This window comes from Euprymna scolopes, chromosome 14, assembly GCF_053919585.1.
Source record: "Euprymna scolopes isolate OS-2025 chromosome 14, ASM5391958v1, whole genome shotgun sequence".
Lineage (NCBI taxonomy): Eukaryota > Metazoa > Mollusca > Cephalopoda > Sepiida > Sepiolidae > Euprymna > Euprymna scolopes.
This window is the reverse complement of record NC_136495.1, coordinates 21,700,986-21,726,123: the sequence shown is the minus strand read 5'-3', so window position 1 is coordinate 21,726,123 and position 25,138 is coordinate 21,700,986. Positions and strand designations below refer to the sequence as shown.

At 30.3% G+C, this 25,138-nt stretch overlaps 1 protein-coding gene and 1 pseudogene across 1 annotated transcript in view; both read right to left on the bottom strand.

The window, feature by feature from the left end:
- Positions 1–25,138, bottom strand: part of LOC145292899 (uncharacterized) — a 104,533-nt gene that overhangs the window by 43,546 nt on the left and 35,849 nt on the right. Inside the window, exons 7-9 of the mRNA XM_080139034.1 lie at positions 17,169–17,226; positions 15,470–15,666; positions 11,618–11,647 (exon numbers count right to left, since the gene is read on the bottom strand). Coding sequence (XP_079995160.1) covers positions 11,618–11,647; positions 15,470–15,666; positions 17,169–17,226 — 285 coding nt within the window. The remainder of the gene's footprint in view (positions 1–11,617; positions 11,648–15,469; positions 15,667–17,168; positions 17,227–25,138) is intronic.
- Positions 5,589–5,725, bottom strand: LOC145293488 (U2 spliceosomal RNA; annotated as a pseudogene).

The following is a 25,138-nucleotide window of genomic DNA, read 5'->3' as shown; positions in this document are numbered from 1 at the left end:
TCACCAGACTATCCATTCACTTGAAATCACTTTTTTATTCACCCTATTTCCTCTGCTTTACTTTTTGTTATCAAGTAAGATCTATAACTTACTTGTAGTTTCATTTAATACTTTTGCAAGCAAAATCCGATCCCGCATTTTGCTAAATCCTACCCTTTAATGAGAAGGAAAGTATTTCTTCGAAACTCCGCGGATTAAGAACTATCTATTTATTTAGTGTTTCCTTTTTAAAATTAAATGTTTTTAACTCTTTTTCAAAGTGTTTTTAACATGTTTTATTAACTACTTGTTCTTATTATAAGCTCTGTCTCCTATTTGGTTTTATTGATCTTTTACATTTGGTTGAGATTACTTTATAAATATTAATTCTTTAATATTTATATTAATTCTTTAATATTTATAATTTATTTTAGTTTTGCCATCTTGGATCATTTTGGTAAACTTAACTGTAATTCTTATTATATATATATATATATATATATATATATATATATATATATATATATATATATATGATGATTGCAACGTCTAGTCAGACGAGTGTCACTCCCTCAGACACTTAAAGTCCATAAGCCCAAAAATGACTTTTTATTTTTAGTCCTACCGGTGAATTCACACGCTCAAGCAGGCATGACACTGAAGACCAATTAATTGAGATCAATTATTACATGCTTCCAGCATTTCAAGCCTCCACACATCACAACTTTTCCATCGCCACAGGACCATTTTTATAGACAAATGCCTGCTGAGGGAGTATCTATACAAAGATGATGTTACAGAGGCTTAGCTTTGTACGACAGCTAAGACTCTCTCTCTCTCTCTCTCTCTCTCTCTCTCTCTCTCTCTCTCTCTCTCTCTCTCTCTCTCTCTCTGTTCAAAATGTTGAGATCCAGCAACAAGCAAGAGCAAGATAGCCAGCAACAAGTTAAACTACAGACCAGCTAATGTGGGTACTGGTCTCCCGCTTTATGTTTTTTTTTATATCAAATATTTGCTTCTCCTAGAAAGGTTGCCTTCACCACGGCTTACGGGAGCCCTCTCCACCGCAACACACACACAAACACGCACGGTGCTAGTTGACCCCGAAAAAGGGTTCATTCGCCCTTTGGAAGGTCTTGTTTTTAATTCTTCAGGGAGACTAGCCACCCTCCTCACCAAACAACAAGAATACATACATACATGCAGATATATATATATATGATTATATATATATATATATATATATATATATATATATATATATATATATATATATATATATATATACATATATATATGTATATATATATATATATATATATAGGCATATATATATATATATATTTTAAAATATAATTATCCACTGACACGCGTTTCGTCGTCTAGCGAGATATATATATTATTCTACTCTTATTATTTAAGAAGGGAAACGTTAAATCCTGATATCAATATAATTTGTCGGTGAATAAAAGTAAGTGAAAAAAAAAAATGGTGCCAGTAGCGGTATCTAGTGACGGCCGCACAAGAAACTAAAATAAAAATGGCGTACTTGATCTGAAAATAATACGCCTTTTTATATATAAATATATATATATACATATACTGCTAACGGGGCCAACACGGACGCCATGAGTGCAGCTTAGATGCCTGTTGTTTGGTAAGACGAAAATCACATCTAATAAAACGTAAACACGATAAAAATAGACGTAGAAAAACGAAAGGAAAAAATAAATAAATAAAAAAACGTGAACAAGAAAGAACGAAAACGTCGACCACGTGACTAGCGCGTACGTGACGTAATCGACGGAAATGATTACGAGATTTCCTTCCGTCTAGTCAAGTCACCCTTTCCTTCTCCGCCGTTATCGTGAATTGACAGAAAGAAACGCGGCCGTATAGTTGGCAGGATCTGTGGCACTTCAAAGGTAGAGAGGTAGCTATACGTAAGATACTGAAAATAGATACAACGCGTTAATTCATGCTAATTCACGGCCAGAAGGGGGGGGTGACGGAAAGTACACATTCCTAGTTTGCGCTAATGACGTCACGTAAAAATCTGTCACGTGATCGACGTTTTCGTCGTCTTTCTCGGTTAACGTTTCCTCTTCCTGCGTTTTTCTCTTTTCTTTTCTACGTCTAAGCTTTCACTTTCGTTTTTTTTTTTTTTTTTTGTTTTGTTCTTGTTTTTTGTTTTTCATTCTCGCCGTATGAACTGCCTTCTCAATAACAGCAGGCACGTTACGTACGCTGCCGTCTTCTCGTCGGTTCAACATCGTAAGCATCAAAATACATTGTTTATATTCTTTATTTTTGTTATTTTATTGATCTGTATTAAAAGGTTAGTCCACATATTTTACAAAAAAAAAGAAAAACGTTGACAATGTTATTCCCTTTTTTTCTTTTTTTTTTTTACTTCAGAAAGCGAAAATAGTGCAAATAGCTTTTGAAATCATTGCATGGGCATCCATAGTATTTCAATACTTATTTCAGTACTGACGGAGAATCCCGAGCAAGTTCCGGAAATGGTTTAAGCAGTTTACAATTTGAAAATCACATTCTTTTCTATTCATATATTTTTCTATTTATGAAGTTTTTTTCAACTTTTTTTTTAAAAAATGAGAAGAGGGGATATTTTTAACAATGACCTTAACGCTAACCTCACTCTTAATGTCGTCTGCCTTTTCATATATTTTACGCAGTTTTCAAATCGTAAACATCGATCATTTCCAGTTTGTTTCGTTCATGGTAACAGGAGCAGTCAAACCCTTTTGTATCCCTTTTCGTCGTCGCCCTTTTTTTAATATATTATTTTCTTTTTTTCTTTTCATGAATTTCTCCTAAAAATGATTGTGCCCGTTGTTTTTTATGTATTTATTTATTTATTTATTTTTAGTTTCTATTTCAGTTTTTTAATGTCTTGTTCGATCTTTTTCTCTCTTTCTTTTCTGTTTGTACTTCAGTTCCCCGTCAACAAATAGCTAAAAAGCTACGACATATTTTAAAGTCTTGTAGTAGCTATGACATACGGGACCAATGGCTTCTGTTTATATATAGCTATGCCTTCTTTGGCTTCCGTTTCTATATAGCTATACCTTCTTTGGCTTCCGTTTCTATATAGCTATACCTTCTTTGGCTTCCGTTTCTATATAGCTATACCTTGTTTGGCTTCCGTTTCTATATAGCTATACCTTGTTTGGCATTCATGCACTTTGTACTTGTCATGGGATCTCATGTGGTTAAGCAGAGCATTTCTTGATAGACAAGCTCTGCCACGTCAACCACACACACATGGTCGTGCTTAAATATATATAAAACGTTTCAAAATCGAGTAGTTTATCGGCTTTGTCTAACATTGTCAACAGCCTTCATAGTTACTGTATTATTGCGCTAACACAATGAATCCAAGGTCATCTTTTCCCGCTTCTCCACGGGTTTTCAGATTGGTTTTGACCACATCCTTATTTTGTGTGCCTTTTAGTAATATATATATATATATATATATATATATATATATATATATATATATACAGTCCTGGTCAAAATCATAAGACCACTTAAGAAAGTAAGCGTTTACGCATATTATCGAATTTTTAATCAAACAAATGGTTGAAACCATTGCCAAAATGGAAAATATGATGGAAAAAAAAGAAATCTACTTCATTCGAAACCTTAACTCTGATCTAATAATTATTTTTTAGAAAACAAATATTTTTACCTGGTCAAAATGATAAGTCACTGATAATTTATCTAACAAAAGGCAATTATAAATTACTAAAAAGGGTCTCAGTATTTAGTATAGCCTCCATTATTACGAATTACTTCAAAAATTCTCTTCGGCATTCTTGCGACTAAGTTTTTTATCAGTTGCGAAGGAATTTTATCCCATGTACTGAAAACTGAATCAGAAAGTTCCTTCATCGAATCATACTGGGTTCTATCCTTGAGCACTTCTTTTGCCATCCATCCCCAAAGATGTTCAATGGGATTGAGGTATGGAGAACATGCTGGATGATCTAACAATTCTATATTATTTGAAGAAAAATATTCTTGTGATTGTCGAGAAGTGTGTATCGCAGCGTTGTCTTGCTGGAAAATCCAATTTCTTCCACACAGACGTGGACCTTCAGTCCTGATAGAAGCATTTTCAAACATTGAATGGTACTTCAATGATGTTTGCCGGCCTTTAACTACTTGCAACTTTAGGGTCCCAGCTGACAAGAAAACATCCCAGATCATTAAAGACCTTCCTCCACTACGCCGAGTTGAAAAAGTCTCTTTGGGCAATTTTTTATCATGCCAATAGTGTTGAAATCCATCTGCATCATCTAGATTAAACTTTTTCTCACCGGAGAAAATTACATTTTCCCACTTCTCTTCATCCCAAGTCTCGTATTTGGCGGCACATTTAAGTCGGTTAGTTTTGTGCTGTTCAAGAAGACGTGGTTTCTGCAGTCGCTTTAAATGATTGAAACTCTTCATTTTCAGATACCTTCTGATGGTTTTAGGACTACATTCTGCTGTTGTTTGGCTTTTCAATCGACTTGAGCTCATACTGGAGTTTTTTTTTTAACTTCTGATACGGCGATCCAGTGATGGGGTTATTTGTTTTGGTCGACCTTGACTCTTTTTATGCCCATATTGATCTTGATTTCTTAAAAAAATTGTGATGACCGTTTTGTTACGATTCACTTCGTTTGCAATGGATCTATGGGAGAGTCCACCCCTATTAAGCTCAAAGATCCTTCCTCTCTCAAACTCTGATAATGGTTTCCCTTTTGCCATTTATAATTTAGTAAGATGTTTTTTTTATCCACTAACAAGTTGCTTTTAGTAACATAGAAAGCTTTTCGTATTCATTTTTTCAAAACTAGCCGATTTTATTCAAGTGGTCTTATCATTTTGACCAGGTGAAAATGTTTGTTTTTTAAAAAATAATTATTAGATCAGGGTTAAGGTTTCGAATGAAGCAGATTTCATTTTTTCCCCCATCATATTTTCCCTTTTGGCAATGGTTTCAACTATTTGTTTGATTAAAAATTCGACATTATGCGTAAACGCTTACTTTCTTAAGTGGTCTTATGATTTTGACCAGGACTGTATATATATATATATATATATATATATATATATATATATATATATATATATATATATATATATATATATAATCTTCCAAGTTCTAAATATTAAGTTTTCTAAGTTGTTCATTTATTACTTTTCAAAAGGTATCCATTACAATATTGTTTCCTATTACGACTAACAAGTCTGTTAAATTATGTTATTGCTGCATAGTTAGTCACGTACTTATCAGATGTTTACCTTAAACAAGGCCGATAGCTATTAGTGGCGTGCTCTCGTGTAACGAATGAAAGCGTGAATGTAGGATTGACATGAAATTCTTCAAGATAAATTAAAATGACCGAAAAATGGGCTGAAATGACTTAAACAAATAGAAAGTAAATGACTTAGAATTACTTTAATGAACTTAAGGATGAATTGAATGACCTTAAGAATGACTTGAATACTTAAACAAATAACTGGAATCCTTCAAAAACAAATTGAATGATCTGGAGAATGACTTGAATGGATTTGAGACTGACTGGTTGTAAAGTGGGTGATCATTATACATTAAATTAATGCAAAAAGTGATCTCCCACTTCATATCACAAAGTTACAAACATAAATACAGCATGTAGTAAGAACAGATACTACACTTTAATCTTGGCCAAAAGGCCAAGAAAAGGGTATTTATTTGTTCCCCCACCGAGCAAATTAGTCACAAGGCCGATTTTTAATGTGAGGAACGAAGGAGAAATGGGGACCAACTCCCCGGCGAGTAGGGGAGCTGGATAGTGACAATTGGTATGAAGGGTTGCCCCTACAGTGACCAAGGTCTTATATGTGGGATTGCTCCCACATATGGTCTTTGCTTGCAGTATCTGCCGGAACAGATATTACACTTTGATCTTGGCCAAAATGTCAAGAAAAGCTGTATTTATTTGCTCCTCCATCGAGCAAATTAGGCACAAGGCCGATTTTTAATGTGAGGAGTGAAGGAGAAATAGGGACCAACTCCCCGGGGAGGGCTATTTATTTGCTCGCACACCGAGCAAATTAGGCACAAGGCCGATTTTTAATGTGAGGAGTGAAGGGGAAATGGGGACCAACTCCCCGGGGAGTAGGGGAGCTGGATAGTGACAATTGGTATGAAGGATTGCCCCTACATTGACCAAGGTCTTATATATGGGGTCGTCCCCACATATTGTCTTTGCTTGCAGTATGTATTTATTTGCTTCCCCATTGAGCAAATTATGCACAAGGCCGTTTTTTAATGTGGAGAGAGAGGGAGGAGGAAGGGAAAAGGGGACCAGCTTCCGATGGGTGGGAAATGGGAGCTGGATAGTGACAATTGGTATGAAGGGTTGCCCCTACATTGACCAAGGTCTGATATGTGGAGTTACCCTCACATATGGTCTTTGCTTGCAGTATCTACCGGAACAGATACTACACTTTGATCTTTATATTTAATTTATTTTGTTTAAAGAAAAAATTACAATTAAAAAAATTCCAATATAAAATTAAAACATTTAAAAAAGTAAAATCTCCAAAAGACAAAATAAATTTAGGCACAAGCTTGGCGAAAAGGCCAAGAAAAGCTAAGAACTGCTTATATTAGCAACAGGCCTTTGATTTTAACCAAAAAGGCCAAGCACAAAAGTGTTACGGACAGACCGACCGACCGACGGAGTGACTTATAGAGTCGCTTGCACGCGACTAAAAACTTATAAAAAACACCATTTGGGACAACTTACATGGTTCCTATAACGACACACTCGTTCCTTATTATGGTCATGCTCTTGAAAAGTAATAAATGACCAATTGAGAAAACTTGATATTTAGAACTTTGAGGATTATTATACTAGAATATATATGCTCTGGAACCCAACAAAAAGGCATATATTGAACTTGAACTTTTTCTAAATTTACAAAATTTATATAAAAACGATCTTTTTCGTTATAAAAAACTTTATTTATGAGAAAGATTTTTTAACCCATTACGATTGGTATATACAAACCGAGTACGTTTAAAGTAAATGATTAACTTTGTATATATATATACAGTATATATATATATATATATCTATATCTATCTATCTATCTATATCTATATCTATATCTATATATCTATAAAAACAGAGATGTGTGTGCCACAGACGATTTCTGATTGGTTAATCCAATAATCACATCTCCTAAAAAACTATGGTTCGTAGGCTCTTAACTTTACCATAAAATATTATGGCTTTATTTATTGTCCATCTTGGAAGGGTTTAATTTTTTCCTAACTTGCGATTTACAAATTAAAAAAATACGAAACTACAATCTATCAATCGAACCTCCGACATCACGGCCGCCATTATGAAACTAAACTAAAAAAAAAAAAACGCGCGTTCACTCATGGTCTTTACATTTCGGGTTTGGGTACTTGTGCAGTTTTCCATTGACATTAAAAAATGGAAATATTTAAAAAAAATATATATATATTGTGCGTACTCGTCATGGGATAAAGTTTTCCTACAGAAAAAAATCACGTAATTTCATCAAGTAGTTATTTTTTTATAGCGAAAAAAGAAAAAAATCAACGCTACAAGCGAGTCATTATTAATTAAACAGAAAGTTCAAGTAGGGGGATTTCCCTTTTTTTTATATAGCGAGGCCAAATTTCGCGAATTTGGCCTTTTTTTTAAAGCAGTTTGGCCTTCAAATTTTCTGTTTGGCCTTTTTCTTCACCGATGAAATAAAAAAAGCAAATAAAAACAACGCAATAAAACTTTTAAAAATACGGCACACTTTTGTTGTTCTTGTTTGTTTTTTTTGCTAATTTTCCTTATTTTTTTATTTATTCAAGATAATACTATTAAATGGACACTATTATGCCAAATTAGCCCCCCCCCCCAAAAAAAAATGCACACAAATTCGAGATTTAAGGTTTTGACGAGATAATTTAGCGAATTGTCCGGACTATTGCGAGATAACCATCCATTAGTTTTTCCTGAAATTTTGCCACAAATTGTATTTCAATACATAGATGTGCATAGTAACAACATTTTTTTTCCGAAAATTCCCGTTGCGTCTCCAGATTTCATCGGTGAAGAAAAAGGCCAAACAGAACTTTTGAAGGCCAAACTGCTTTTAAAAAAGGCCAAATTCGCGAAATTTGGCCTCGCTATCATAAAAAAAGTGGGAAATCCCCCCACTAGAACTTTCTGTTTGGTTAAGAATCAAGGTGGCTGATTTAATAATTACTCGCTTATAAGACTATCAATACACACAAAAAAATATAGATTTATTTTTGGGTAAAGTTCCCCCGGGTTTTCCTTTCACTTGAGTAAATAATGGTCTTTTGTTATATATATGGCGTACTATTATCCTTATATATATGATGTTTAAGTTTATATATATATATATATATATAAGTGATAGTGTCTGTGTGTGTCTGTGCGTCTGTGTGCATTTCCCTACGCTAAAACTCTGTCAATTTTAAGCCTAGAGATTCGAAATTTGATATACAAGGTACTGAGATTTGGGAAAATCGATGTGATAGGTTTTCAACAGAAATTTGGCGATTAAGTGGTCAATATTCAACGATTTGACATTTGAGAACTCTACCAAACTCCTCCTACAATTTTGGGTCTAAACACGTGATATTTTAGATATAGATTCCTTGGACATGGATCTAACTTATTAACTTTACTTGATCCCTAAACAATAAATGTTAAGAGGTCATAATAGGAGTCAAAGTTTAAAAAAATTGACCGTTTTTTTTCTCAGCATTAACCTCAAAACACCTGGGCAACGCCGGGCACCGATTGCTAGTATATATATATATATATATATATATATATATATATATATATATATATATATATATATAAAGTTAATGATTAACTTTGTATATATATATATATATATATATATATATATATATATATATATATATATATTCCTGCGTTTATATAATCTGTATAATTATAAAACTCAAATGATCTTGTAACGATGTATGTAACCCACTTTCTGAAATATTAACGTTATTATTTCGAAATTATTATTTAACATGAGAAGAGTGGGGTTTAAAATAACTTAAAGGTAATACAGAAATGAGCGATGTAAAAAATAGCTGACAGTATTCACAATTGTTTATTTGGATCATTTAAACGCGAAAAAAAAAAGAACAATTGGGCCGCTGAAATATTAACGTTATTATTTCGAAATTATTATTTAACATGGGAAGTGTGGGGTCTAAAATAAACAAAAAACAAAAGAAAAATTGGGACGCTGAAATATTAACGTTATTATTTCGAAATTATTATTAAACATGGGAAGAGTGGGGTTTAAAATAACTTAAACGTAATACAGAAATGAACGATGTAAAAAAAAGCAGATATGTCAAAATTTGAATTTAACTATAATAAGTATTATGGTATCTATTCAGTGCACATTTACCTATAAGTATGGCCAATCACTTATAATTCAGTAGCTGTAATTTTTTTTTCAAAAATAATCAATTATAATAAACAGAACGACTCATAGAAATCTATCTATATTCTTTTTCATTTTAATATATTTTAATAGAAATGTTTCTGTTATGTAAAAAAAAAAACTATTTTTTTACGTCACAAGTGTCACGCTTATACATGAATTCCATAGCTAATATAACATACTGACCCAACGGGTCACGGGTAGTCTAGTGATAGATATTTTTAAGGTATATATCCTGTATAATATCGCCCAAAGTATTTCCAATAAGAAGCTCAATAAAGTTATGTTTCTGTCTTTAGCGCATATATACTGGTTGGTTGCAGCCCAATTATCAAAGGAAAGAGGTCATGAGCGGGGAACAGTTAATATTCAGTTGGAAGAAACGTCTGTCCTTATTGCAAATCTGTCGTTCGATAAAGGAAAAAAAGGTATCATTATCGCCAAATTCAAATTACAAATAACCACAAAATGAAAATGATTCGCTTACTTAATTTACAGCGTTATACATCGATCTTTAAAACAGAGCCTTTTTTTTTCTTTTTTTTTCAAATTAAGGAACTAACGAGGTTACACAACGGTTATTCTACATCATACAATGTCAAGGAAACATTTCCAAGGTGAAGGCCATTGATAATTGCTGATTCATCGGCACGAAACCATTCGTTTGATATAATCTAATTTTTAAATATCTTATTTAAAATCTTTACTGTATATAATAGTGTTCAATGATAAATATTTCTGTAGTATAAAAATTAATTTAGCAATTAACCATATTTGTTCCATATTTAATTTTACTAATTATAATTAATTAAAATACTAAAAGAATGAACGTGCTAGCTAACCGGCTTCGAACCTTGCCTAAACAGATGTAAATTTAGATTAAGCCGAACAAAAATAAATTTAATCCATTATGATTCATAAAATAAATATGATCTGTTCATTGCCACATACATGTGTCTGCGTGCGTATGTTTGTATTTCTCTTAGTTCGTCTGTCCGTTTGTGTGTCCGTCCGTACCACTTTTTTTCGGAAACTACTGACCGATCTGACTAAAACAAAATTTGATGGATCTTTGTTATGATAAGACGAAGCGAACTAAGAAATATGGTATCCGTTTGATTCACAATTAGGGATTAATATGGAGTAGTATTTAACGCAAAAACGAACACAAATTTAATTATATTCAGCATAAAGCAATCATCCTAAGTCAACGGGTTATAACTTTTGCCCGTTTTTAATGGGCTAAAAAGTCTAGAATATATATATATATATATATATATATATATATATATATATATATATATATGTTTTCTCCTTGTTGAACTCTTTCATTTCGTTTGTTTATATTCTTTGACGCTTTTCACGTTGTTATTTTTTAATGAATGGTTCCACTCACTTTTACTCTTTCGTTTACAGTTTTCTCAACTCTTCTATATTTCTCCTTTATTTGTGTTTATCTCCCTTTTTCCCCTCTCTTGATATTGTTCTTTCTCACTTTCTCTCCTAATCTCATTTTATTCTTTTTTTTTCTATCTTTCTCACTTCCCTTCCTTATTTCTTCAAACTTTTTAATCTCTACCCTTCACATTTTTCCTTTTCATTCCATGACCCCCTTCCCCGTGTTATCACGTAAAAAAAAAAAAAAAGTTGTACTGCTTTAACGATTTCTACCATTTTTGTATGCAGAGCTAGCAGCCGATAAAATTTACGTTTAGTCACGTGATATCCCCTTCATTTCAAAGTAAAGCTTTCAATCTTACCTACACTACAACCAAAACTATACTATTTAATTAGATTTCTTTTTTTTAATTCTTCAACATTGAATATTAGAGTGACGTCAGAGATATGGAAAGCGCCATTTTAATTACAATTTGCAAAAAAAGGCAGAGCAATGGAAAAATTGAGATGAGCTAATTGAAGCCATGCACTTACGGGCAGTCACTATTCCTTTTAGAGTTTGTCTTTTTTTTTTTAAACTTTATATTAGAAAAGTTTCTAGTTGTGTCTTTAACGTTTCACATTTATGTAGCTAGTATGGTGTCATTTTTGTATGCATCTTTGTAGAATGACACTGGGATTATTTTAAACGAAATATACTCACCCTCGAACTTTTTGGGTGTAGCTACATAAACTGAAAATAAAGAGAAAGAAAACGCAATAAAAAAAAAAGATTTCAAGTAAAAAATGTTTCCATTTTTATTATTTGCTGAATATAATTCTTCAAAATTATAAAACTGGCCATTTTGTTGGCATAAGTCGCCTGATACTCACGGGAAGGACTACGTGAAGGTCGTCAGCATCCAAAATGAAAGTGGTGATATTAAACTAAAAGAGCTACGTCGAGTCGTAAGTTCATACCAATGTCCACTCTAACAAAGCATTAGTCGTAAGTTCATACCAATATCCACTCTAACAAAGCATTAGTCGTAAGTTCATACCAATATCCACTCTAACAAAACATTAGTCGTAAGTTCATACCAATATCCACTCTAACAAAACATTAGTCGTAAGTTCATACCAATATCCACTCTAACAAAGCATTAGTCGTAAGTTCATACCAATATCCACTCTAACAAAACATTAGTCGTAAGTTCATACCAATATCCACTCTAACAAAGCATTAGTCGTAAGTTCATACCAATATCCACTCTAACAAAACATTAGTCGTAAGTTCATACCAATATCCACTCTAACAAAACATTAGTCGTAAGTTCATACCAATATCTACTCTAACAAAACATTAGTCGTAAGTTCATACCAATATCCACTCTAACAAAACATTAGTCGTAAGTTCATACCAATATCCACTCTAACAAAGCATTAGTCGTAAGTTCATACCAATATCCACTCTAACAAAACATTAGTCGTAAGTTCATACCAATATCCACTCTAACAAAACATTAGTCGTAAGTTCATACCAATATCCACTCTAACAAAACATTAGTCGTAAGTTCATACCAATATCCACTCTAACAAAACATTAGTCGTAAGTTCATACCAATATCCACTCTAACAAAACATTAGTTGTAATTCATACCAATATCCACTCTAACAAAGCATTAGTCGTAAGTTCATACCAATATCCACTCTAACAAAACATTAGTCGTAAGTTCATACCAATATCCACTCTAACAAAGCATTAGTCGTAAGTTCATACCAATATCCACTCTAACAAAACATTAGTCGTAAGTTCATACCAATATCCACTCTAACAAAACATTAGTCGTAAGTTCATACCAATATCCACTCTAACAAAGCATTAGTCGTAAGTTCATACCAATATCCACTCTAACAAAACATTAGTCGTAAGTTCATACCAATATCCACTCTAACAAAACATTAGTCGTAAGTTCATACCAATATCCACTCTAACAAAACATTAGTCGTAAGTTCATACCAATATCCACTCTAACAAAACATTAGTCGTAAGTTCATACCAATATCCACTCTAACAAAGCTCTCTCTTAAATGCTTGGAATAAATCTAATCGACCAATCGAACCCTTTCAGTTAGAAGCAAAGTGTAGAATCTGTTTTGATAACACATTTAATATTTTCTGTCCTTGGCCAGTGAAAAAATATCCCTCTTGACTCGGGGAACTTTTATTTCATCCTAATCCTGTGTGCCTCTTTTTGAAGAGACTAAATTTTTTCCACATTAAAATTGACCTCGTGTCTAACTGTCATGGGAGGGAAATAAATAAGGACTAATCAAATCATAAACATCCAATATTTAACTAATCGAATGTCAATCTATATATCTATAAAAGTGAAAATTCTCAACCTATATACTCAACCAATGTTTATATACAGACTTGAAATTTGGTATATAGGGTATTCAGACACGTGGAAATCGGTTTTCATCTGGAAAAAGGGCTGCTAAGGGGTAAAAATTGAAAAATCGGTGCGTGGGAGTCGTCGGATGTTTATATTTGTTAACTGTTTCATGACTGTGCATGCGTGAATCTGCCACATGACAGATTACTTATGTTAAGTAAGCTTGAAAACACTTTTTAAAGATTGTTTCAAGCTGACCTAATAGTTATCGTACTTGATTAACAGTCTTAGGTTTTGGTTTCGATCTCAGCTTAAGTATTTTCTTTTTACTTACAAGAAGTTAACTGTTTAGAAAAACATAATACTCGCATGCACATATCTCAGTTTCTTTCCGTTTGGGAGGGAGTACTTCATTTATTTAAGGAATTTAACGTTACGTTTAATGCCTTGGGCAGGTGTCCGCAACCCTTTTGAAAGTGAGGGTCAGACAGCTATGTAAAGTCATAGAGAAGGGCCAAACAGCTATGGCTGCAGTGTTATGAAGGAGAGCCATGTTATTAAACATGTAAATAAATTTTCTGGGTTTTTCAAGAAAGCAAGAATTCAATATAGTATAACATTATACATTGTATTTATACAATACCATTTGTTTTGCTACAACAATAAAAATGAAAATGAAATAAAATACAAACACATTTAGAAAAAAATCCTTATTTCATTGCATGAATAAAAAATATTATCAGTATCAATAAAAAAAGCAATTTCTTGCTACAAACGAAATACACTTAGAAACGGTCAATGCTTTAATGAGAAACTTGTTTCTGCTTCTGTGTGATAACTTCTCTACATCAGGTGAAATATTTGTTGATGACAGGAGCAAAACATCATCCAGGTGGTTATCACGCCATCTTGTTCTCAAATGGCTTTCAGTATATTTCATTTTGGAAAAAAAGAACTTCTAAATAATGACATCATCAGTTTCGCATTAGCCATGATTTTTTTTACATTTTCCGTTTGGCAATATATATTTCTTGTAGAACTCAGCAGTGGATTCAAAATGAAGTTTCGATTTCAAAGATTCGTCGCGCTGTAACTGATATTCTTCTGCCACTTGCCCCACCTCTGTTTCGTAAGGAGTACCAAATAATTTGTACAAGAGTCTATATTTCTGAAATTCAGCAAAACAAGAGCAAAACTCGTTTCTCAGATTCCTAATAGAGCTCATAAAGATATCTGGTATTATAGCTCTCTTGTGATATTGAAGACTTGGGAAATGAGAGTAGTTTCCTTTTTGAAGCTGTTATTCCAGCAATCGAAGCTTTTTTCTCAAAAGCAGTAATTTGACCAAACATCTCAAATACAACCTTTTTCTTTCCTTGAAGCTCAAGATTCAGAGTGTTCATGTGGCTCGTGATGTCCACTAAAAAAGCTAACTTGACAACCCACTGTGAGTCTTGAACGTGAGAATTATCTTGTTCTTTGCTCTCTAAAAACATGGAAAACTCTTCTCTCAATGCATATATTCGTTCTAGTATTTTTTCCGCGGGTAAGCCATCGAACATTTGATAAAATATGTAAGGTTGCCCTACTCTGCTTTGATTTGTTTCAGAAATTCTTGAAACTGGCGGTGGTTTAGTCCTCTTGACAATATACAATTCACTGTTTTCACGACCACTGTCCTGATGTCCTTAAAATTCAGTGATTTTCCATACAAAGCTTCTTGATGAATAATGCAATGAAGTTTAATTATTATTTTATTGTTGCCAATATGGTTTTGGAGCAATGCAACAAAACCCTTTTCCTCTCCAACCATTGCTTGTGACCCATCTGTGATTACTCCAGAAAGCTTTGATAAATGCAGATTCATTTCAGGTCCTAAACTGTCACTTTGGTTTGGTTTGTCTGTATTTAGATCGTGTCCAAGGTAAGATATAGGACCGGACAAAATTCACTCGCGGGCCAATGTGACCCGCGGGCCGGTGGTGCCGACCCCTGATCTAGGATATTTCTGTTTATAATCAATAAAAAAATCTGCATTAATTAAAATATAATATTTATGCGTATTTTACGACGCCGGGTGACCTGCTAGTTATAAGATAATCGTCAAAATTGGCTGTTTCTATCGGAACCGTTTCTCTTTAGATTTGGTCAAGTTTACATTGGCGTTTGTTTCTTACCTTTTAATTTGACCATGGCCCAGAGTTTACCATTTATCCAACAAGAATATTTGCCAGCGTCGTACAAAGAAACGGGGCGGATTATCAGATTATTCAGGCTGTCTATGCGCACCCTTCCCAACGAATCTTCGGGAACTGTAAACGAATTTATAGATTTAGTTCCATTCTTCCACCAAACCATACTGTCAACGCTCGCTCTGCGTAGAAGAGAAAACAAAAATCAAGAAATTAGAAAATTAAACATTTTTGTTTGTTTCGTCTCATTTTTCTAAGATCTAGTATGAATAAAGTGGGTGGCCAAAAACATTATGATTATTATTACGCTTGTATGCCTCCATATATTTTTCAATATTATTTCTACGTGCTTTTGAAATAAATTAAAATGTTTTGTATTTTTTCTTTGGCTACATAGGAGTCATCACTTATCAAGACCCGGAGGCCACTCGAGGATAAGGGTTAATGAGTGTACGGTAGTCAGTGAGACAATATCGTAGTAATCGTTCGTAGTGGAAATTTGGTAAATTGGATTACTTAAGGTGACGGTTTATCAAGAACTTGTTTATGTTGGACTTGAAGATGACCATATTATAGTCAGCTGGAAAGCAGGGAAACGGAAGAGAGTTCCACAGGTGTGCAGTTCTAAGAAAGAAACTTTGTTCATGGAATCTATGTTTAGGCTTAGACATAGATGAGGAGTGTGGGAAATTATTGATAGTGGTTTCAGCTCGACCAGTGTTTTTCGTGAAATTTTAGCAATGTAGGCATAGATTAGAGCTCAGCCGAGCACGTGCCATTAAAATAACGATAGAGCAGAGATATGCTTGCAGCGTCTCTTCTATGAGAAAGAGCTTGTAGGGAAGAGAAAAGGGCATTCTCTACTAGGCTATGAAGTCTGTCAAGGCAGGATAAGGTATTTCTAGCAGCTCCTGCCCAGATGTGGCAACAGTATTCCATCCTTGGAATTCTGTTGGAAATTTATGTATGTAGAGAATTGCATCAGCTATGAGAAATCTACTGGAGCGGTAGAATTATGCTTATATGGAATTCAGGGGGGAGAAAAGAGCTTCTCGAGTTCCTAAGAGAACGTGACGAGTTAAACAAGGTCACGTGATAGAGAAAGGTTATAATCACGTTAAGACACCGGTTGTCATTAGATCATTGGTTAAGTGACGTTGAGCCTGATCAATATTAAATAATTGACCATTTGGAAAGATCTGGCTGTATGTACAAAGACGGCAGAACCTCACCCCATGCAAAAAAAAAAAATGAAAATTTAACATCGTTAACATTATCTCGCCTAGGCTGGATACACATGTGACTAGGTATCACTTTTGAATTTGATATTCCCTAGAAACTTTTTAATTCAGGAGAATCCGACTGAATCCGCACAGAATACGTGCTTCAACAGAACAAACGGGGGAGGACAGATAAAAGGTATTCCAATAGATATTGATTTAGATAAGATGATAGAAATTTATAACGTAGAAAAAAAAATAAATACCTGGTTTACGAAAAAAATAATTAAAAAAAACAGACATTTTCGTTGTTTTGTCTCGTTGAATAAAGGTCGTGACCAAGAAATACAAAGACATGATTATTATGAGATATTTACAGAATCAGATTTTGAAACTGATTTAGAGAAAGATGATGAAATTGCAGAAAATAAATAGATATATGGTAAAGAATAGCATTTATTTACCCTTGACACTCAATTTTGAAGACGTCTCCAGATTTTGCGATGAGTACATTTCGAATCACTGCAATAAAATAAACAACACAATATAATAAATATGAACAATGACAATATAAAAATTTGAACAATAACATTATAAAAATTTGAACAATAACATTATAAAAATTTGAACAATAACAATATAATAAATATGAACAGTAACAATATAAAATTAGAACAATAACATTATAAAAATTCGAACAATAACAATATAATAAATATGAACAATAACAGTACAAAATTTTGACCAATAAAAATATAAATATTTGAACAATAACAATATAAAAGTTGTAACAATAACAATATAAAAGTTTGAACAATAACAATTTAAAAATTTAAAGAATAACTATACAAAAATTTGAACAATAACAATACAAAAATTTGAACAGTAACAATATGAAAATATGAACAAAAACAATACAAAAATTTGACCAATAACAATACAAAAATTTGAACGATAACAATATAATAAATATGAACAATAACAATACAAAAATTTGAACAATAAAAATACAAATATTTGGACAATAACAATATAAAATTTTGAACAATAACAATATGAAAATATGAAAAATAACAATATAAAAATATGAACAATAAAAATACAAATATTTGGACAATAACAATATAAAATTTTGAACAATAACAATATGAAAATATGAAAAATAACAATATAAAAATATGAACAATAAAAATACAAATATTTGGACAATAACAATATAAAATTTTGAAGAATAACAATATGAAAATATGAAAAATAACAATATAAAAATATGAACAATAACAATATAAAAATTTAAACAACAACTATATAAAAATATGAACAATAACAATAAAAAATATGAACAATAACAATATAAAAATTCCAACAATAACAAAATAAAAATATAACAATAACAATATACGAATTTGAAAAATAACAATAAAATTAATATGAACAATAACAATATAAAAATATGAAAAATAACGAAAGAAACATTTTAACAATAACAATATAATGAATTTGATTAATAACAAGATCATAAATATGACCAATAACAATATAAAAATTTGAACAATAACAATATGAAAATATGAAAAATATAAATTTTAAAATTTGAACAATACCAATATAAAAATATGAACAATAACAAAACATTTGAACAATAACAATATAGTAAATATGTACAATAACAATATAAAAATTGTAACAATAACAATTTAATAAATATGAACAATAACAATATACAGATTTGAACAATAAACATATAATAAATATGAACCATAACAATATAAAAATTTGAATCATAACAATATAATAATATGAACAATAACAATATAAACATTTGAAAAATATATATATAAAAATTTGAACAATAGCAATATGAAAATATGTACAATAACAATATAATAATATGAAAAAGAACAATGTAAAAATTTTAAAAATAAAAAATATGAACAATAACAATATAAAAATATGAACAATTACAATATAAAAATGTGAACAATAACAATATAATAAATATGAACAATAACAATATAAAAACATAAACAATGCGAATATAAAAATGTGAACAATAACAATATAAAAATATGAACAATAAAAATATAAAATTTGAACAATGACAATATATAAATTTAAGCAATAACAATTTAATAAATATGAACAAAAACTTTATCAAAATATGAACAATAAAAATATAAAAGGTGGAACAATAACATTGTATAAATTCGAACAATAGAAATATAAAAATTTGAACATAAACAATATAAAAATATGAACAATAACAATATAAAAATTTTAACAATAACAATACAAAAATAGAAGTAATAACAGTATGACAATTTGAACAATAACAATATAATAAATATCAACTATAATAATATAACAATATGAACAATAACAATATAAAAATATGAACAATAGCAATATAAAAATTTGAACAATAACAATATAATAAATATCAACAATAACAATATAAAAATATGAACAATAACAATATAAAAACATGAACAATAGCAATATAATAAATAGGAACAATAAAAATATAATAAATATGAAAAAAAAACAATATACAAATTTGAACAATAACAATATAACAATATGAACAATAACAATATGAAAATATGAACAACAACAACAACAATATAAACATTTTAACAATAACAATATACATATTTGAGCAATAACAATATTAAAATATAAACAACAAAATTTTTAAAAATATCAGCAATAACAATATAAAAATATGAACAATAACAATATGAAAATTTGAACAAGAACAATACATTAAATATGAACAAGAACAATATAAAAAAGAGAACAATGACAATATAAGGATTTGGACAATAAAAATATAATAAATATGAACAAGAACAATATAAAAATGGGAACAATGACAATATAAACATATGAACAATAACAATATAAAAATATGAACAATAACATTATAAAAATTTGAAAAATAACAATAGAAAGGTTTGAACAATAACATAATAAAAATATGAACAATAAGAATATTAAAATGTGAACAATAACAAAACAATATGAACAATGAAAATATAAAATTTGAACAATGACAATATACAAATAGACAATAACAATATAATAAATATAAACAAAAACTATATACAAATACGAACAATAACAATATAAAAATGTGAACAATAATATAAAAATATGAACAATAACAATATAAAAATTTTAACAATAACAATACAAAAATAGAAGTAATAACAGTATGACAATTTGAACAATAACAATATAATTAATATCAACTATAATAATATAACAATATGAACAATAACAATATAAAAATATGAAAAATAGCAATATAAACATTTGAACAATAACAATATAATAAATATCAACAATAACAATATAAAAATATGAACAATAACAATATAAAAACATAAACAATGCGAATATAAAAATGTGAACAATAACAATATAAAAATATGAACAATAAAAATATAAAATTTGAACAATGACAATATATAAATTTAAACAATAACAATTTAATAAATATGAACAAAAACTTTATCAAAATATGAACAATAAAAATATAAAAGGTGGAACAATAACATTGTATAAATTCGAACAATAGAAATATAAAAATTTGAACATAAACAATATAAAAATATGAACAATAACAATATAAAAATTTTAACAATAACAATACAAAAATAGAAGTAATAACAGTATGAAAATTTGAACAATAACAATATAATAAATATCAACTATAATAATATAACAATATGAACAATAACAATATAAAAATATGAACAATAGCAATATAAAAATTTGAACAATAACAATATAATAAATATCAAAAATAACAATATAAAACTATGAACAATAACAATATAAAAACATGAACAATAGCAATATAATAAATAGGAACAATAAAAATATAATAAATATGAAAAATAACAATATACAAATTTGAACAATAACAATATAACAATATGAACAATAACAATATGAAAATATGAACAACAACAACAATATAAACATTTTACAATATCAATATACATATTTGAGCAATAGCAATATTAAAATATAAACAACAAAAATATAAAAAATATCAGCAATAACAATATAAAGATATGAACAATAACAATATTAAAATTTGAACAAGAACAATACATTAAATATGAACAAGAACAATATAAAAAAGAGAACAATGACAATATAAGGATTTGGACAATAAAAATATAATAAATATGAACAAGAACAATATAAAAATGGGAACAATGACAATATAAAAATATGAACAATAACAATATTAAAATATGAACAATAACATTATAAAAATTTGAAAAATAACAATATAAAGGTTTGAACAATAACATTATAAAAATATGAACAATAAGAATATTAAAATGTGAACAATAACAATAAAACAATATGAACAATGAAAATATAAAATTTGAACAATGACAATATACAAATAGACAATAACAATATAATAAATATGAACAAAAACTATATACAAATACGAACAATAACAATATAAAAATGTGAACAATAATATAAAAATATGAACAATAAAAATATAATAAATTTGAACAATTACAATACAAAAATTTGAACAATAACAATATGAAAATTTGAACAATAATAATATAATTAATATTAACAATAACAATATAAAAATATGAACAATAACAATATAATAATTTGAACAATAACAATATAATAATTTGAACAATAACAATATAAATTTGAACAATAACAATATAAATTTGAACAATAACAATGTAATAATTATGAAAAATAACAATATAAAACTTTGACTAATAACAATATAAAAATATGAACTATAACAATATAATAAATATGAACCATAGCAATTTAAAAATTTGAACAATAACAGTAAAATAAATATGAACAATTACAATATAAAAATGTGAGCAATAACAATATAAAAATGTGAAAAATAACAATATAAAGATAGGAACAATAATATTATAATAATTCGAACAATATCAATAGGAAAATATTACAAATAACAATATAAAAATTTGAACAATAACAATATAAACGTTTTAACAATAACAATATAATAAATATCAACAATATCAATATAAACATTTGAATAATAACAATGTACAAATATGAACAATAACAATATAAACCTTTTAACAATTACAATATAAAAATATGAACAATAATAATATAAATATTTTAACAATTACAATATAAACATTTGAACAATAACAATATAAAAATATGTTCAACCACAATATAATTAATATGAACAAGATCATATAAAAAATTTAACAATATAAAAATATGAACAATAACAATATAATAAATATGAACCATAACAATATAAATATTTGAACAATAGCAATATAAAAATTTGAACAATAACAATATAAAAATTTGAGCAATAACAATATAATACATATGAACAATAACAATATAAAAATATGAACAATAACAATATAATAATATGAACAATAACAATATAAAAATTTGAAGAATAACTATATAAAAATTTGAACACTAACAATATAAAATCATGAACAACGACAATATAAAAATTTGAACTATAACAATACACAAATTTGAACAATAACAATATAATAAATATGAACAATAACAATATAAAAATATGAACAATAACAATATAAAATATGAATAAAAACAATATAAAAATTTGAACAATAACAATATAACAATTGGAACGATAACAATATAAAAATATGAAAACTATCAATATAATAAATATGAACAAAAACAATATAAAAATATGAACAATAACAATACCCAAATTTGAACAATAACAATATAGTAAATATGAAAAAGAACAGTATAAAAATGTGAACAATAACAATATTAAATATGAACAATAACAATATTAAATATGAACAATAACAATGAACAATAACAATATAAAATTTGAACAACAACAATATCAATATATGAACAGTAACATTATAATAAATATGAACAATAACAATATAATAAATATTAACAATTACAATATAAAAATACGACAATAACAATATAACGAGACAAAACCGGACATATTCTTTCTAAGCGAAACTGGAATAGGGCCAACACTTCCCTAGATGAATTCATAATTAACGGATGCTCTAACTTAACATCGAAATCTGATCCCCAAGATCGTCATGGGCATGGAATGTGTGTCTACATTAAAGATGGCTTCCTGTGTTGCATGGATATCTCCAGAGAAGACCCTAATTTACCTTATATGTGCTTCCGGGTTGCACTAGCTTACAGCACTGCATTTGTATTTGCCCTCTATCGCCCCCACAACAGCGGAGTTACTATCTTTAAGAGTATATCTGAGAAAATATACCACATCCTATCTGCACATCCCTCGGCTAACATTCACATTTGTGGTGACTTCAATGTCCATAACGTGGAATGGCCGACTCACTCAAATGACAGATGACGAGGGGAGGTTCTGTCATGACTTTGCCATTGCCTATGACCTCACTCCGATTGTTCGCGAGCCCATCTGAGTGCCAGATACTACCGGTCAGTTTGCAAGCCTTCTAGACCTTTTTCTCTCAACCTCCCCTGAGCTATGTTCATGCACTGTTCTTTCTTCCCTAGGATCCTCCGACCACTCCGTAGTATCAGTTAAGATAAAAATGAAATGTAATAAGTCCCCAGACGTACCCCTCCACCGTACTGTATACCGATACTCCATGGCTGACTGGGATAGCTTCCGTACATTCATATCTGATCTACAGCTACATTCCATGTTTAAAAAGGATGTGTCCTCTATAGTATCAGACCTAACCGAATGGTTAATTGTAGGCATAGACCGATTCATACCATCTAAAAAATTCCAACAAAAACCTAACAGCCAGCCATGGTTTTCCCCAGAATGTGCTGCTGCCATTGGGCACAGAAATCACTTTTTCCATAACTACTAACGTAATAGATGCACTGAGACTAAAGCTGCTTTCAGGAACGCCAGCAACCACTGTAAAAGAGTAATAAAAAAAATGCAATATGGTTTCCGTTTTGCAAGATCTACCGCAGATGTGCTAACGGTTATATCTCATAGGATTAGCGAATCTCTTGACAAAGGCTACCTTTCTAGGGCAATTGCTCTTGACATATCAAAGGCCTTCGACAAGGTATGGCATAAAGGCCTTCTTCACAAAATTTCCAGCTACGGTATAACTGGAAATATTCTCTCAATCATTAAATCATTTCTCTCTAATAGGCTCATAAGAGCAGTGGTCGATGGACAAAAATCAGAGGCCTGCAGTATTAATGCTGGAGTCCCTCAGGGATCCATCCTGGGCCCAACTCTCTTCCTGGTCTACATCAATGATCTCCCTAAACACATACTTAAATCATTCGTTGGCATCTATGCTGATGACATGACCATCTACGGCAACAAATCAAATGCTGTAAATGACAAAGTTCTCTTAGATTCTCTCTCCTCTGATCTCGAGCGTGTAGTTCAGTGGGGGAAAACGTGGCTGGTTACCTTTAATGCATCCAAAACCAAGCTCCTATATTTACACCATCAACGCTCTGATCCCCATTTGGCATCAATTGTAATGGATGGCTCTCGCCTAGATGAAGCTCAATGTTTTGACAAGCTTCTGGGTTTGACCTTTACTCTTGATATGAAATGGAACACGTACATCAAGTCTGTTGCCAGGGTCGCTGGAAATATGGTGGGTTCCTTACACCGCTCCAGAAGATATCTCGCTACTGATGCAGTTCTCTATCTAAATAAAAGCCAAGTACGTCCAAGGATGGAGTACTGCTGCCATATCTGGGCAGGAGCTGCTAAAATAGCCTATCCTACCTTGACAGAGTACAAAATAGATTCGTGGCTTAGTGGGGTTGTCATTTTCTCTTCCCTGCAACCTCTCTCCTACAGAAGAGATTTTGCGAGCCTGTCTTAATTTTACCGTTATTTCCATGACAAGTGCTCGTCTGAGCTCCAATCTCTGATTCCCACTCGCCAATCTTTTACGAAAAACACCCGTCTAGCTGAAGCCACTGTCAAAAATTTTCCCCACTCTCTATCTGTGCCTAAATCAAAACGTAGATTCCATGAACACAGCTTTTTTCTTAGAAGAGCACGCCAGTGGAACTCTGTTCCGTCTTCCTGTTTCCCACCTGACTACAAATTGGATCTTAAAATCAAACGTAAACAAATTCCTGATGAACCGCCCCCTTAAGTCAACACTAACGTACAACGTACTGTACATGCAATAACCCTGATCCCTGAGTGGCTTCCGGGCCTTAATAAGTGGTGACCTCCTTGTAAAAAAATATATAAAAATATGAACAATAACAATATAAAAATATGAAAAATAACAATATAAAATTAGAACAATGACAATATATAAATATAAACAATAACAATATAATAAATATGAAAAATAACAATATAATAACACGAACAATAACAATATAAAATATGAACAATAACAATATAAAAATA